This window comes from Blennius ocellaris (genome assembly GCF_963422515.1).
Source record: "Blennius ocellaris genome assembly, chromosome: 22".
In the NCBI taxonomy this organism is placed as follows: domain Eukaryota; kingdom Metazoa; phylum Chordata; class Actinopteri; order Blenniiformes; family Blenniidae; genus Blennius; species Blennius ocellaris.
Window position 1 is genome coordinate 15,265,459 of NC_137671.1, and position 16,557 is coordinate 15,282,015.

Consider the following 16,557-nt stretch of genomic DNA (forward strand, 5'->3'; position numbering starts at 1 on the left):
AGCCTAAGATGAGCTTTCTATCTAAAATAACTGTTGTGGACAAACTTTCACAATCCAGTGAAGACATACAAGAAATATGTTGAATGGCTCAGTATCTTGGGCGTAGCCTCCTGCAACATTCCACATTTTATGTTCCAGAAACTAAGAAGTTATTTGATTCCCTGCTCGAGTGTTTTCTGTCTTCGGGCAAGTCGACTTTTTTCCAACACAACTCTTTGACACGAAAACTTTCCTGAAGAGAAGAATTAAGGAAATACTAAAGAAGGTCATTGAAGTACTGGAGGTTGATGAAATAGTAACTAACCAGTAGAAACACCAAGGTTATGTGGATTGATATAAAAGTACTAATATGACTTTGAACATTAAGATCCGCATTAAAAGATGTATTAAAAACATATTTAACCCATGAAAGATGTGGCCACATTTCTTTTCTCAAGGTTGATGAAACTAATTCTTCTGCAGCTGTAGAAAAACACCAGCCTGCAAAATACATTTACTCTTAAATCTAACCGAGGCAGTTTATCGAGGAAGAAGAGCAGATATTTGTGGTCAAATCTAGAAAGTAAAAAGTCCTTTCCACGTTTTCCCCGAGCTGGTGTGGGTTTTCAAGGTTCAAAGTTGCTTTATTTGTCAATTCTGCTCAACATTTCCACACATATAGAGAACTTAAATAGCATTTCAGACTCGCACGACATTTAAAGAAAAAAATAGAAACGACGCATGCTAAAATGTACAAGCAAGAATATAATACACATTTTAGTATATAGAAACAGTTTCTAACTGAAAGATGACAAGTGAGTCAAAATCCAACATCCACTTTTTATTTTTCTTATAAAAATGTAGACCTTGTGGACAGACGAGTTCACAAAAAAAAAAAAAAAAAAAACTAGCTCTAAATACTCGGACTCTTTGAAAACAACATCACAAACAGAGTCTTTAACCGAGATTCACTTTCATACACAACTTGTTCCTTAAAAACAGTAAAACGTGCCTCTCATCTCGGTGATCGTGAGGAACAAACGTTTACAAATGAACGATGAGAGAACAACAACAACAACAACAACAAAAAGTATTTCCAAATGGAAACAAAAAAGATTTTAAAGCATGAAGCTACAAATACATTCTTCTCCCAGCAGAGACAAACACAACTTAAATAAGCACTTTGGTCTTCCTCCTCCAACACACTGATGATGACGATGATGATGATGATTCTCTTCACGTACCGAGTGAGCTTCACTTCAGACACACGCTTCAGTTCGAATCCGACTTCTGCTTCGACCTGCGTCAGAACAAGACGTTCCGTGTGGAACCGGCTCTAAAGTGCCCGTGTGAGCTGGAGAGTTGTTCCCTCCCTCGGCCAGCAGGGCGGCGACTTCAGACGGAATCCAGCCACAAGCTGACCCACAAGTTCACTTTTTGAACCCAATGATTCCAACTTTCACGCCGACATCATTTTTCTTCCAATTGTACATTCAGCAAAGTAATAAATTCAATATTCTCCAGATTGTCAAGTTCGGAAGTTTTTTTCAAAAGCTTGAAGAGAAAAATAAAGTCTTTTATACTGGATGTAGCATTAATAAGTAAAAACAAAACAAACTGAGTGAAACAAGCGTTTTATACCGGCCCAAAACGTAAGAATGGTGTGACAAACGTGTCTCCATCCGAAATACTGTTGAAACTGCTGATGTGTGCGTTTCTCTGGGACGTGCAGGAAACCTGCTGCTCCCGTAACTTTGGAAACGTTGAGGTTTGTGTGGATGTGCCTCGTCTCCCTGCATGAGCGTTCCTCCTCACGTGATCGCTACCATGAGAACTAAATCCTGAAACGTGTAACGGCAGAAGACGAACGACGGAAGTGTGACTCGTGGAAGCGGCTGTGAAGAAACTCAAAACACGCCGGTTGTCACGATTCAATGCGCCAATGGTGCGTTCGCGCACGTGGGACATCTGAAAACCGAGAGTGAAAAAAAGAAATGTTTTGTGAGCTTGGTTGAAACGTAACAGTTTTTAATCTCCATCTTTCGTTCTCCTTCGAGCGCCAACATCGGCTCCTTGATTAATTTGCTCTTCGTGTTTACTTGTATTTTTCTCGCCTGGAAGTTGAAACTTCCCACTTTCCCAGCAGAATTATGCTTTTCAATAATCCTTTACATTATCTCATACCCTGAATACTTAAAATGAGCACTACCTGAACTCCAGCTGTGTCACTCACTCAAATAAAACAGGTTTTATAGTCATGAAAGTAAAGTTCAGCTCAGCGTATAAATAACAAACACAAAAAAAAGAGCACATTAAACATCCTCACTTTGCCTTCAGTTGAGCTAAAATGTTAAAACAAACGGGAAGAAATGCAGCTGACAACCTGAACTCTGATCATTCATGTTGGTAATAATACTCGCGCCGCGTGCCGGCGGCTAAAACCGAGGAACCGTCGCCTCTGTGTCGCAGAACACAACGGAAATAAAACAAACTAGAATTCAAATAAAGCCTAAAGTAAAAACACTGAGTGGGTAAATAAATAGTTTGTGAATTGCACAGAGTGGGAACGTTGAAGGTCAAAGCACGCTGATATGTAGAGACTGACGTTCAGTCCTTCAGTGAGTCGACCTGCAAGTCAGTCAGACGGGCGTTCAGTCAGTCAGTCAGTCAGTCAGTCAGTCAGTCAGTCAGTCAGTCAGTCAGTCAGTCAGTCAGTCAGTCAGTCAGTCAGGAGGGGCGGGGCTCTCCACGCCGCCATGCTCGCTCCGGGTCACTGTCACGATTTGATCTTCCACAGCTGAGAAGACAAACACGTATAAATAAAGTTAAACTTGAATTAAAGCAGTCAGTGTTGAGTTTGTGAGGCCTTGTGAAACGATGGTGCTTCTACCTTCAGGTTAAATCCTAGCAGGTCAGAAATGACCCCCGACACGGCCGACAGGATGACCACCTGCGTGATGTTGTACAGCAGAGGGTTCATGGTCAGACCGTAGAGTCTGAACGGAGTGTCCAGCTCCTGCAGCGACACAGAGAGCAGGGAGGTAAAAAATACATTCTGTACGCCAATGGTGAGCAGAGAGCAGACAGAGAGCAGACAGAGCAGACAGTGAGCAGACAGAGAGCAGACGGTGAGCAGACGGAGAGCAGACGGAGAGCAGACGGAGAGCAGACGGAGAGCAGACGGAGAGCAGACGGTGAGCAGACGGTGAGCAGACGGTGAGCAGACGGTGAGCAGACGGTGAGCAGACGGTGAGCAGACAGTGAGCAGACAGAGAGCAGACGGAGAGCAGACGGTGAGCAGACAGAGAGCAGACGGTGAGCAGACGGTGAGCAGACGGTGAGCAGACGGTGAGCAGACAGAGAGCCGACGGTGAGCAGACAGTGAGCAGACGGTGAGCAGACGGTGAGCAGACGGTGAGCAGACGGTGAGCAGACAGAGAGCAGACAGAGAGCAGACAGAGAGCAGACAGAGCAGACAGAGCAGACAGTGAGCAGAGAGAGAGCAGACAGAGCAGACAGAGAGCAGACGGTGAGCAGACAGAGAGCAGACAGAGAGCAGACCTTGAGTAGTTTAGTAGCCAGTTTCAGGACGTTGTTGACCAGCGTCAGCTCCTCCTTCTTGTTTGGTTTCTTCTCCATCTTCAGATACAAGTTGATCTGAGACACACACACATGAGTCAGCATCAAAAACTGTGTGTGTGTGTGTGTGTGTGTGTGTGTGTGTGTGCGTGTGTGTGTGTGTGTGCGTGTGTGTGTGTGTGTGTGTACCTGTTCGGTGAGCAGGATGGAGGTGTTGCTGTACTTCTTGCTGGTCTCTGAGCCCAGAGTGACGAACCTGAGCAGGAACAGAGACAGACTGGAGCACCAGATCACCAGCTCCCAGTTATAGTGACACTCCAGGAAGGTCTCATGGACGTGGAGCAGCTGCAGCGGTGGGAGGAGGAGGGAGGAGGTGGGAGGAGGAGGGAGGAGGTGGGAGGAGGTGGGGAGGAGGTGGGGAGGAGGTGGGGGGAGGAGGGAGGAGGTGGGGAGGAGGTGGGAGGAGGTGGGGGGAGGGGCATGATCAGCTGAGTGAATATACAACAATACAGTATACAAGATGTTTTTACACTATAATATAGTGTGGACATCACAACTTATCAACTTCTGCTTATGCAATGTAGTTGCACTGCACTGACGTTGTGCTTTATACTGACCCCTGGTGGCTCAAAGTGTGAACAACATTCCAACAATGAATGCATGTGTTTATAACATATATTCTTCTCCACATTGAAGGACTTCAGAGAGTTTCCTCCACAGGCTCCAGGTGTGTCGGCGCTAACAAAGAGCTCACAACTCCACGCGATGCCTTCAGGACCTACCTGGGCGCAGCAGATGAAGACGACGGACAACGTGAGCAGGAAGGCCGACGACACGATGACGTCCACCGACCGCTGAGGACCCCGTCTCTGTGGATTGCAAAGAAACGGCGAGTTTCAGACGACTGAGGAGCAGCGGAGGAAGTGCTTTCTAACCGGGGAGTCACTTTACTTCAGCTTGTTTACCTTCAGGTAGGAGCGCAGCGAGAGCCACATCTTGATGTTTTGGACTTTCTTCAGTCTGAAATGGGGGACCTCGGACTTCCTGGCTCTGCGGGCTGAAGTCAGGTGACCAAACAGCTTGGCAAACAGCAGCCTCTGCAATACAAGCGTGACCAGCAGAGGGCGGTAAAGACACCAGACGCAGAACCGGAGTCGAGCCGGCGGCAGTGCGAGCCTGGCACCTGCTTGTACGTCCTCTCCGCCACGCTGAGCAGGAAGAAGAAGAGCCAGATCAGGCAAACGCGAACCAGGAAGCTGAGCGTCACCATGGTGATGACCAAAGCGCCGGATCCGGACCCGCCCCCCAGAGCCACAGACAGCAGCTCATTGGCTGAGAGCGTGGTCAGCTGATCCAGCTCGCGGTACTGAGCCAACCTGTGGAAAAAACAAACAACAAAACCCCCACAAAGTTATTACTGATGGTTTTCTAGCTCTGAAATTTGAACTATTATTCAAAGAAACATCATTTTCCCACCATTTAAATAACTTCAGTGTCAAAACATGATCATACATTATTTAAAGGCAATGAAAAATACATTGCAAGGTTTTAAAATGTCATTTTTAAATTCACAGACTTGACATCATTGAAAGTAAAGTGCAGATGTTTGCAGACACATTGATCAGTAACTTTTCCCACTTATTCTCTACAAAGTCAAATTTGGAAAATGTATTTCAAGATATAAGATTAAACAATAGAGTATTTCTCTTAAATTTGGGATTTCAATTCTGTCTTCAGTATAGCTTGTCTCAGCCTTTTAAGAAGAGTTCAAATATTTCATCTCAAGTCGTTTACAACTTCCATACATTGTGAATTAATTAAAGATGAAACTGGAATGTTTTAATATTTACAATTTTAACCAAAGAGTCATGAAAATGAACCACACTGTATTTGAATTTTGTCATATTTATTAACCAGATATTGTAATCGTCAGCAGGAAAAGCTTTTTAATGATTTGAAAAAATAAAATCGCTTATTAATTGGATATAATAGTTTGAAATGGCTCTGTATGTCCCCAAGACATTATTTTTATAATCTACGATCTAAAATCGTGCTTGGTAGATGCTCTTCTTCATCTCAGAGTGAATATTAAACTGAAGGAAAGTCTGTTAATTTCTCTTTTAAACGATGTTGACTTGAACCGTGGTGCCGTACCTGTAGGCGAAGGGAGTGAGTCCCAGTGTGACGGACACCAGGTTTCCAAACGCCTGATAACCGATCCCGGGAGTGTAGAGGTTCACCTGCACAGAGTCAGTGTCAGTGTGGCTCATGCGTTCGGAAGCGACCACAAACAGGAAGTGCTGCTCACTCTGTTCATGATCATGCCGCTGATCTCCAGCACCGACATGTCGGCCTTCTTGCACTCGTTCCCCTCCCACACGATGGCGCTCACTCTCTCCAGGCCGGGGTTGGAGCTGTGCAGCCAGGGAACGTGACCCTGCGGGAAAACAGCAGGCACATTTAAACCCAAAGAAAGAAAAAGTATATTTGATGCTTACAATAAGGAAACACAAGTTCAAGTCTTCAAACCTGATGGAAAGGGTCGTCTCTGTATTCCTTCTTTGCAGGCGGACACACCGGCGTTCCTCCTCCTTCGCCCTCTGCAGAGGAAAGCCGTGAAGAACGAGTTACTTTAAAGGGAAAGGAGCCGCGTCTGAATCAGAGCCGTCCTCTGCTCCGACCTGTCTCCGACGTGCAGGACGACCTGCACTCCGCACAGTGCAGGAAATCCTCCCACATCAGGTCCTCCGTCTCCGACTCGTGTCGAGTGCTCTCCGAGTCCTGAGTCCTCAGACTGGAACATCTGGAGCTGCAGCTGGTGCCGGACTTCGGCACGTCCTGACAGAGAGAGCAGACCAATGAGAGTTTGCCTCAACCAACGTGAAACACCACAAGAGACTTCTGTAAACTGTGTTCAGTGTAAAAATGACAAGTTTCCACCAACATGTACAAATCTGGCTTTTGTGAACGTCAAGAGAAAATAATATGGGATTATGTTTGGAAAGTAAGAATTCTCCACACAACAGGAAAGGGTTAATGAGGCTGATCTCATGTGACAGAACTGCACAAACCAGCTCACGCTGGTCCACTGACGACTGTTGTCCCTGCTGAGACAAACGTCCACAGCCGTCCAACCACCAGTTTAACCAGCACATATTTTCTTCCCTTGTTTAACATGAACTCTCCTGTAGACCCTCTAACTCAAAGTGGAGCCACGACGGTGGCGTCGTCACCTCTGCAGCGTAGTGTTTCTTGTAATGGTGCGAGTTCTTGCGGTTCCGGAGCGTGCACTCGCTGTTCATCCTCTCCACTCCCCTGCGGAGGGCGCTGTAGGACGCTTCAGGGTCCTCCTCGCTGGAGGCCTCGTCTGAGGCCGGCTCCTTCGGGGCAGACGAGAGCGTCAGCAGAACTCGGGGGAGACGGAGGCGGGTGGGGGGGGGGGGAGGGGGGTCATTGAACAGGGCGCTGACGCTCACCTTGTTGCCGCTGGGCAGCAGCAGCGCCGAGCTGCGGGCCGTGTGGGTGTGGACGGGCGGCACCAGCGGGTTCCAGCACGCCTCGTCGGCCCGGTTCAACAGATCACACCGCTGCTCGTGGAGCTGGAGCCCCTCCTCGCTGCTGCGGTTGGTCACTCGGCCGTCCAGCGACACGTAGCCGTTGTCCGTCTCCGTCGACTTGTCGATGGACAGCTTGGACTTCTTCGACCTTACGGAGGAGAGAAAGGGAGGAGAGAACAGACGGGACAAGAGATTGACAGGACAGAGGTGATACAGAGAGATGTTTTGATTAAAACGAGGCAAAGCGCTCGTCGAGTGAAACTATATTTCAGTTTTAAAAGCCAGCGTGCAGGTACATCAATCACAGCAGGAAGCATCAAACAGCGTGTGGAACATTCATGCAACAATGGAGATCGGGGGTTGGATCTATGTGTGAAGGGATGCGAGCAGCAGAACGCTGGCAAATCCTTTAAAAAGGTAGATTGACGAGAGCGACGGCTAACGAGAGGAATGAAGTGTTTGTATGAAATGTTCCACAGCGCTGTGATCGGCTGAAAGACTGTTGAAGCAGAAGCATGAGGAGAGGAAGACTGTCGACTTGTGATCAGAGGACTAGAAGAGACTTGAAACAAGTGATGAAAATACATCAGCTTGAGCCAGTGAGCTACATCCCCATGCTTCTGTTGAGCATCTGCATCACATTTAGCTGCAAAGTCGATCCCCTCCGGGAATAATGCTCACAATGCTCTTCTTTTATATTATCAGGGGCGAGAGAAAAAGCATCTAAAAACATTTTCAAAGTGACAGGAGAGGGATCCATGTTGCAGCTAAAGACGCTCAGATCTGAGTCGAGGCTGGTGTTCAGGAAAACGTAGGACTTTCTGTGCGAAAATTTGAGGCTGAAGAAAGCATGCGAGAAGAAATATTGAGCCGAAATAAAAGGTAGTGATCGTCCGAGTCTGTGGGACTGAAGGCCAGCCTCGCCTCTGCACATCGTCTCATTTCAGGAAGATGGGAAACAAAAATACACACCCAGCTTTACAGATATCATGCCAGAAATCTTGGAAGAAAGCGCCCAGGCTGTATGTGGTGCTGGCTGAGTGGGAGTGTGGCGCCCCCTCCTGTGTGTTATCGGTAGTGCTAGACCCGTCGCCTTCCCTATGCACCTCCATCTGAGATGCCTTCCTCAACTTCCTTCAGTTTGGAAAGAACGGAGGGTGGAGAGAGACTTAGAGCGGACTCGGACACGAAGGAGCTGGACAGCGGCGTGTCCACCAGGTACCGCGCTGCTTTGGCTTTTCACTTTTACACACACGCGGCACGTCAAATTCAAACTTTGTTCGCAGCCTTGGTACACCTGCTGTACACAGACGCCGATAAAGATAACAGGCAAACGCTGCTAAAATCATTTATGAAACTGCAGAATACGAACACCGTAGCAGAATTCAGATCGGCGTTCAAACTGTAGAGAAAGTTTAGCTTCCAGTCTACTTATGTTCAAACAAAAGAAACATTTGGCAGAATTGCTATGCACAGATTAGTGTAAGACTAGTTCTTTATTATGTCGTTAAAAAAAAAAAAAGACACTCGGGAGAGGTGGAGGACAAATATGGCCTTAAAAGTCTATAAATAGATCATTCATCAAATGTGTTTGTCTTTCAGCGGTGACAGAACATTTGAAACAATTAATGTCGTGTTTAAAACTTCAATATTCTTACAGTCTCCTGCAGCTGAAATCAGTATCTACGTCTATCTGAGAAAAGAAATCCACTCGCTGGGATTAGAAAAAAGAAAAGCAGATGCAGAGAAACGTTGCCGATCAACGGAGTCGCGTCACAGCAAGGACTCGTGTGACTTTGCCTCCTTAAAGAGCTCCGGCTTCATCTCTTTCCAAAACTTTGGCACGGTCCAATTTTCTACCCGAGAGTGGGAAAATTGTCTGCTGTGAGCCTGAGATGCAGCCACACACTCAAAAAAGATCTGCACATCTAAACACTCCAACAACACAGAGGCTACTCTACTGTCGCACACACTCAACACTTGTTTCATCTTTAACTGGTGACATTGAACGCATCATGGAGAGATTTCCGTCACACGTCAGACAAAATCAAGGTTTTCAAGTTTGAAAGACAAGGAATCTTGTTGGGTTACAGATTTCTTCAATAGACCCTTGAGCTCCTTCCTTGTTTAATATTTTTGCAGGTAAATACAATCCAACCGGTTTGTCATTTTACAGGTTTGGGTTTTGTGAACTCTGGACAAATCTCCATGATAAACCGTCTTTAAAAGCAAACAGGGTAAATACAACCCCAAAACATTCACTCATTCACTTATTTCCACAAAGTCCTTCTCTGTCTCCTTTTTTTTTTTTTTTTTAATCTCTTTTTTTATCTTTGTTTTGTTCCTCTTGAGGAACTACTTTCTTCTCTCATCCAACTCTCCCTTATGTCTCCCTCATGCACTCAGCCTCTCCCCCCTGCTCCTTACCTGCGTCTCTTGCCGCCGCTGCTGGAGGCGGGCTTGGGCGTCCGGGTGGAGACGATCTGGCAGTGCACGGTGCCGAGCAGCAGCATGAGCCAGATGGCGCCGAACACCTCCGTGGCTGGGATCCCATGAGGCTGAGAGACGGAGGCGTACAGAACGGCTGCCGCCACTGAGGGACACAGAGACACAGAGACCAGCGTTAAACAGGTCTAATGCTTTCAAACAATTGAACAGATCGGATTAAAAGTAGCTTGTGTATTATTTTTTTTTAAAAAGTTAAATTATGAAAAGAACACTGTTCTGAAGTGTGTCCCGTCCACCAATTGTTGTTCTGCTGTGGCACATGGCACCACGAGAGGAAGCACCTCCTCTTCCCGAGACGGGCATGTGTGGGCGGGGCCAGTCCAGCTCACACAGACACAGCAGATTGTGAATGCAGCTCCCATGAGTCAATATTCTAATGGATTTGGGGCTATAAACTTTGAATACAATGTTTCTGGACCAATGAGACGCATGTGAAAGTGTTGACAAGCTGGATGATGTGACTCCTTTAACATGTGGACCTCCTGAAGCTGCAGGAGTGTTTGGTGAGGACTCACACCTACCCTGCAGCAAATAGAGAGCCAGCAGCAGGAGGAAAATGGCTCTGGAGGTGACCTGGATCCACCATCGATAAAAGAAGGGGAAGAAGACGACCCGAACGATGCCCTTCCTGGTCAGCGACGTCCAGGGACTCTCTGGCTTGGCTTTAGCGAACGCCGAGCCTGAGGATCAATCAAAATGTTCAATGAGATTGAAGGAGAACAAACGACTGCATTAAGCACACAATACATCCTGGAGTCACATTGCAGCTCAGAGTTTATCTTCTGATCTTTGCTCCTTCCTTTACGGACCCTTCTTCCTTCTAATCCTTCTTTTTTCCCTTCCTTCCATCCACCCGTTCAATCCGTCTGCTCATCTGCCCTCTGCCTTCATTTCCCTCACAACGAGGAGAAAATTGACAGTTGAGATGAATAATTCAGAATGTGATGAATGGCAGACAGACGAGGAAAAGATGAGAGTGAAGATAGAGCGACGAGGACGGGGCGAGCCGGGACCAGCAGTGACAGCAGGCTGGCAGCGTGACGCTGGCATCTCAAGCGTGTGTGTGTGTGTGTGTGTGCGTGTGCGTGTTTTCTGTACGCTCTGCGGCGTGCCTGATGAGGTTTGCTTCAGCACAAAGCTCCAGATCTAATCTCATCAGCCGGATGGAAAGGAGGCCTGCAAATACAAACAAGTTCAACTTTCTCACCTCTGACTAAGTCCACGTCGATGAGATCGGGTTTCACGTGTCCCGTCTTCTTGGGCTTGTTCCTCAGGCCCTGCGGGAGGCAAGAGGACAGAGTTAACACACACACACACACATCTACAGACTTCACACACACACACACACACGCGTGCAGTCAGTGTTTGCAGAGGCACACCGTGCATTCACACTGCTACTCACCAGCATGTCCATCTACTCACATCTAGCAGGTTTACTTCTACACGGCCCTCTAATGCAGCACAATCACACCCTGGCAGTGCTTTTGGTTTCACACTGCTCTCATCGCTTCTGACTACTGAGTCACATGTTGCACGTTACTTTCTGTGTCAATGCTCACACGCTTTTCACACACAATTTAGATTGTTTAATCCACGTGTGATTTAGATTTTTCCACTTTATTTCTTGCCGTTGTCAAAACTGAGCTTTTAATTCACTTATTGATTTCTCCGCTTCCCTTTAGAGCCTTGACATATCGCTTGAACACTCCTGGGTGAATTTTGATTCATTTGTCTTTTAAATACCAGCCGTGTGTGCAGAAACACACAGAAAAGGTCTAGTTAGTTACTATTATGAACTCTGTACATCATCAATATTATCCATTAATAATAGACCAAGTCACAACTACACTATTTGGTCTTGTTCAGTGAAAAAAACACTGTCATTAACTTTATTGTCCATCTTGTTCTTCACATTCCCCTGTTGGAATGGGCAGTGCATCGAAGAATTATTAATGTGTCTCTTTTATGGAGAATTACGGGGGATATAGAAGAATACCGATTCTGTTTAATGGCATCCATGAGACGGGAGTATTGCTTTTTTTCTTTCAGTTAAAGCCTGGATAACTTACTGTGAGTCGATAATGAATGGTGTGAGACAAACCAGCCAGGGCTTCAGGTTCATGTTTACATTTTGGCCAATCAAGTTCCCGGTTATCAGTGAATTCTCAGATTAGAAGGTTATATGAGGCCCTTATCTTAGTTAATGGTGTGTGTGTGTGTGTGTGTGTGTGTGTGTGTGTGCGGCTGAAAGAAGCCGATCGATGGCTTCCTCTTGGCGGTACGCACACTGCTGCGGTACGGTCCTTCACAAGCGCCTCGCTCTTATCTCGGAGCTATTTATAGCCTCGTCACATCTTTGCAAACTCACTGTTGCCATGGTGACAGTTTACTTGTATGATCTCCATTTATTAGTTTCATTCAATCAATCAATCAACCTTATTTATATAGCACTTTGTTATACAATGAAGGTGCATTCACAAGATTTAAAAACAGTGCAAAGATAAAATAGATTAAAATAATAAAATAATTATGACACTATATTAGCAAAAAAAACCCCAAACGAACAGCTTTACATTACCAAGAAAGATTGTTTTAAGGGTTTACATTCAGTACTACCATTGAGAAGTGTAATTCTTATAAACGCCAGCAGATGGCAACAGGTTTTGTTGTGCAGACTTGAGTTGTGAGGAGACAGTGAGGAACTAAAAAGCGCAGCACTGTGTCCAGTAGGAGTTTATTATAAATCTAATGGTTTTAGAAAAGGGTATTTTTGGAAGCCCCTTCCTGTCTTTTTCCATCCAGAGTGGTTTAACGACACACAATCAACATCTCAAATACGTTTCATTCCTATAAATCTGTTCATTACACCATTTCAAACTATAAAGAGCAAGATCATCGTCAACAAAAGTACGAGGCAAAATAACAACGCCACTCCCTCTTCTCCATATTAAGACAGGCAGTCGATGCAATCTGCGTAACACAGAACTGAAGCTCTGCATCACACTGTTATGAGGAAAGTGTCATTAATCCTTCAGAGGGCCGACGAGGCCGTAAGTCCAGTAACCATAACATCACTGGTAACAACGTGTGCTGCCAGCTGGAGGAACGCACTCTGGGAAACCATTTACTTGGTAGAAGTGTCAAGGTCACAGGCAAGGTGTGTGTGTGTGTGTGTGCACTTTGAGCTCATTAGCGAGAGTGTCTCCCACCTCTCTGTTTACATGACACGAGGCACCGTACAAGGCAAGGACAAAAAGCAGAGCAGCGCTGAGTGGAAGCCACTCATCACAAGCCCATAAAAACCAACCGTGACAAACTGGGTCAGAATCTGAAATGGAAGATGTGAATGCGAAGCTATTTTTAATCGCTGGCCTGAGCGCGCTCACCAGGAGTCCGTCTTAACTTGACAATCAGAACCTCGGCGGTGCTGCCCTGAGTTCACGACTCCAGCCAATCCAGCTGTGTTCACACACACACACACAACTCACTTCCTCTGCCTCTCCCCAGGGACCCCGGGGGCCAACGTTTCAAGTGGAAATGTGACATTTTGGGGCGTTTGTTTACATGACGGCGGTGTTGAAAACCACTGAGTGGTGCCAGTGGAAGCTCAACTTTTGTAAAACAGCTCTCAGGGTGGAAGTGTTGGTGTGTCGACGGGCGAGAACGTTCGCGGCACGCTTCCTCCTCGATGGGAGTTTTTCCTTTCCGCAGTCGCTGATGCTTGCCTCATGTGAAATTGTTGAGTTTTCTCTGTAAAGCTGCCCTGAAATTACATCGTTGTACTTATGTAGCACCTACAGAAATAAAGTTGAATTGAATAGAACGCTGCTACTGCGCCCCGAGACTGGTGGTTCTGGTGTGAACAGGGTGTGAGCTGCAGCCGCACCAGCAGGAAACATCTTTGCTCTAATAGTAAGGACTTACAGTACGTGGGGTTAAAACACACTGCGGGGCAGATAAACTGTTACTGCCGTAACAAACAACCAAACACGGTCTATCAGTCTACAGCGTGGGCGAGCAGACGTGCACTGTGGGGAACACGAGGGGGACGTCCACCCTGCTGTGTACTCACCAGAGAAATGAACTGACGAGAGGAGGGGAAAGACGAGTGGAGGGGGAGAAAAACAGTGGATGGAGGTGAGGAGAGGGGGGGGAGGGGAGGATGACGGCCCGACCAGGAGGGCAGAGAGGAAAGAGTTAAAAGAATAAACGCTGGAAAAAGAACTGGTGGTAGCGTGAAAGACAACACAAATGAAATTAAAAAGGACGAACAGATGGAGGAGAGAAAGTCAACGAACAGACAGAGAGACAATAAAGAAGTGGAAGACCGAGAGGAAGGAGACAACGGTGAAAATAAATCTCATTTCAAAGCGAAACAGACCTTTATTTCTCTCTGCTCCACGGATTTCTCCCATATCTGCTGGTCGTAGGCGCCAATCTGCAACAAGAAAACAACAATCAGAACATACGGCAATCACAAAAACATCAAAACAAAGGTTTACTTGATTCTTTTACATAAGAGCAGTGACAGAAGCTGCAATACGTTTACCCTGATACACAGCAAAAGCTTCTTTTCAACTCAAATCACACGCGCAGAATATACAATTCAAATTTCTTAACTTTTTCTTTCACATAATCCCAGAAAAGTGCCTGAAAAAACCCCAATGGAATCCCTCCAAACTATGTTTATTTATGGAGTCTATAGTGTTTGCTGCATGCGCGATTTCACCACCGAAAGCTTCAACCTGTCACAATCTCATAAATCCGTGTCCTGCAGCAGCAGCGGGAACCAACGTGAAAGAGCGTCGTTAAATGAGCGGCAACAAACCATAAATTGGGATTCTGAAAGTTTAATAGGCAGCACTTAGTTAAACACGTCTGCCAACTCAGCAAGTCTATCAGAGGCTTTAATTCAACTGTTAAAATTCTATTCTAATCACTGAAGCAATTCCACTTGATAGGATTTAATAGAACATACAGAATAAAACACAATGGCTTAAAAGGAACAGTAGAGAACAGCGGAGTGAAACAGAACAGATACTGTAGGATAGAACACAGTGGAATGGTGTGGAGTGGAATAGAAGGGATAATTAGTATAGTATGTGGTGTTACTGAGTGCATTACAACAGAAGGGTATAGAACAGTACGCAACAGAATCAAATGAAATTAACCACTTTAAAATGAAACAGGATCTACAACCATGAAGCAAAAGCAACATTTGTCATAACTAACATGCTATTCATTCATTTTGTATTCAATTTTGTTTGTTTCTAATGGTGAACAGAGAAAACACAACAGAAATTGTTTGCAAGGTTCCAGACTGAGCCGAAGCGACCGTCCCCAGGAGCGCGGCTCCCTGCCGGGTTTAGAACCACACCTGCTTTAGATTTGGGTTGAACACACACGTGTGAGCAATTCCCTTTCTGGAGGCGACTCCGTCTCATTCCGCCAAGCAGCCAGACCCAATGTTGGCGGCAGGAGGACAATAGATGAAGAACTTAACGGCGCGTCAGCGGGAATGTAAACAAAGCAGATCAGATGCAGGCCTGACTTCAAAATGCTGCACGGGCTCATCTCGTGGGGGTGAAGAGGTGAATCTTCACACTTCATGCTCTCCCTCATGGTCTCGCTTCCCTCAACTCGTATCTGCTGCGGCGTCTTCAGAGTGGATTTGAAAACTTGTGAAATTGGGCCAAAAGGTCATTTTCAGCTGGGTCACGTCAACGCTGGAGGAGATCCAAAACCCTGCAGCCAGTATTTATCGACGCTACACACACACACACATGCAGAGGGCAGCACCCGCCTCCGTCACCGCAGTGGAGGGATCAATACACCTGCAGTGTGTGTGTGAGTATGCAGGAGGGGTGTGAGCAGATGATATGTGCCGATGGCGATCAATGGCAAGTTGTGCGCCGGTACGACTTCTGTACAGAAAGAATTGTGTCGTTACCGCCAGAACAAGATCTGTGTTCAGATATTTGACCTGGAGAGACACACAGGAACTAAAGGAACACCCTCCGAGGTCAAACTGCACTCGACCCCCCCCCCCCCCCCGGGACCTTTCAGCGTCTCGTGTCTCATTCTGTTTATTCCAAGCACATAAAAATTCTGGCTATCAAAATAGAAGGGAAAAAAGGACACCGGGGCAACAACTCTCCCTCCGGTTGTTGTTTCATCCCTCGTTCACGTCAGAGACACGAGAGCATCAGCTGACGATCCGACCTCAGCAGATCGGCATATTCAGGCTTTGAGGCCGGGTCGGGTCGGGTCGCCCCCCCCCCCCGAGCCGAGCCTGCCAGTGGAAACTCTGCATCTTTAATGAGGGTTCATTAAACATGGATCGAAAGCGAGGGAGAGGGAGGTCAGAGACGGCGAAGGAAGAACATGGAGAGGAGAAGGCGCGAGGGCGGAGGGAAAGTGCTGCTAATTGTGGGTTAAAGTGTTTTGACGGGGCGATCAAACCACAACCGTGGCCCAGACCCCGGGAGGATGTATGTACATGCTCTATACGACCTCTTCACAGTGTTTGTGCTGATAACCGCGCTCAGACGGCGGCAGACGATGCGGGTCAGGCGGTGCGTCACGTTGTTCTCGCCCCACACACACACGTTGGCTCTTCACTGCAGGCCGCCGCCGCCGCCGCACGAGGCTACACAGATCACATTACGATCGTCTCCTTCCTCATCAAATCACGGGGAATCCAAGCATCCCGGGCCTTGTGAGAGATCGGTAAAATGCAGGGCCTGTTCACGTCAATTTGGAAGCAGCTGAGGACCGCGAGGCTCTTCATGTGGTCGGGTGTTTTCACGTCAGACCAACTGCAACAAGCTCTCTGTTGTACCTCTGCAGCTTTGATGGCTTTGTTTTAAAGAGCCTGGAACTAGTTTTTCTCTCTCTTCTGTTTATGCTCACAGAGTTCAGATGATGGTTTGAG

At 46.7% G+C, this 16,557-nt stretch overlaps 1 protein-coding gene across 5 annotated transcripts in view; it reads right to left on the reverse strand.

Moving 5' to 3' along the window:
- Positions 1-805: 805 nt before the first annotated feature.
- LOC308146233 (protein PHTF2) overlaps positions 806-16,557 on the reverse strand; it is a 36,702-nt gene continuing 20,950 nt past the window's right edge. The window contains exons 3-21 of one of the 5 annotated variants that reach the window (XM_080517955.1): positions 14,005-14,061; positions 13,696-13,707; positions 10,831-10,900; positions 10,145-10,303; positions 9,543-9,708; positions 8,088-8,249; positions 7,035-7,263; positions 6,792-6,938; positions 6,240-6,396; positions 6,088-6,158; positions 5,867-5,995; positions 5,713-5,798; positions 4,742-4,934; positions 4,524-4,655; positions 4,341-4,427; positions 3,748-3,903; positions 3,541-3,636; positions 2,870-2,995; positions 806-2,776 (exon numbers count right to left, since the gene is read on the reverse strand). In XM_080517955.1, the coding sequence (XP_080374081.1) occupies positions 2,756-2,776; positions 2,870-2,995; positions 3,541-3,636; positions 3,748-3,903; positions 4,341-4,427; positions 4,524-4,655; positions 4,742-4,934; positions 5,713-5,798; positions 5,867-5,995; positions 6,088-6,158; positions 6,240-6,396; positions 6,792-6,938; positions 7,035-7,263; positions 8,088-8,249; positions 9,543-9,708; positions 10,145-10,303; positions 10,831-10,900; positions 13,696-13,707; positions 14,005-14,061 (2,256 nt within the window). In that variant the 3' untranslated portion in view covers positions 806-2,755. Of the gene's footprint in view, positions 2,777-2,869; positions 2,996-3,540; positions 3,637-3,747; positions 3,904-4,340; positions 4,428-4,523; positions 4,656-4,741; positions 4,935-5,712; positions 5,799-5,866; positions 5,996-6,087; positions 6,159-6,239; positions 6,397-6,791; positions 7,264-8,087; positions 8,250-9,542; positions 9,709-10,144; positions 10,304-10,830; positions 10,901-13,695; positions 13,708-14,004; positions 14,062-16,557 lie in introns of all 5 variants that reach the window. The other 4 variants (XM_080517956.1, XM_080517957.1, XM_080517953.1 and 1 more) reach the window with 4 other exon arrangements.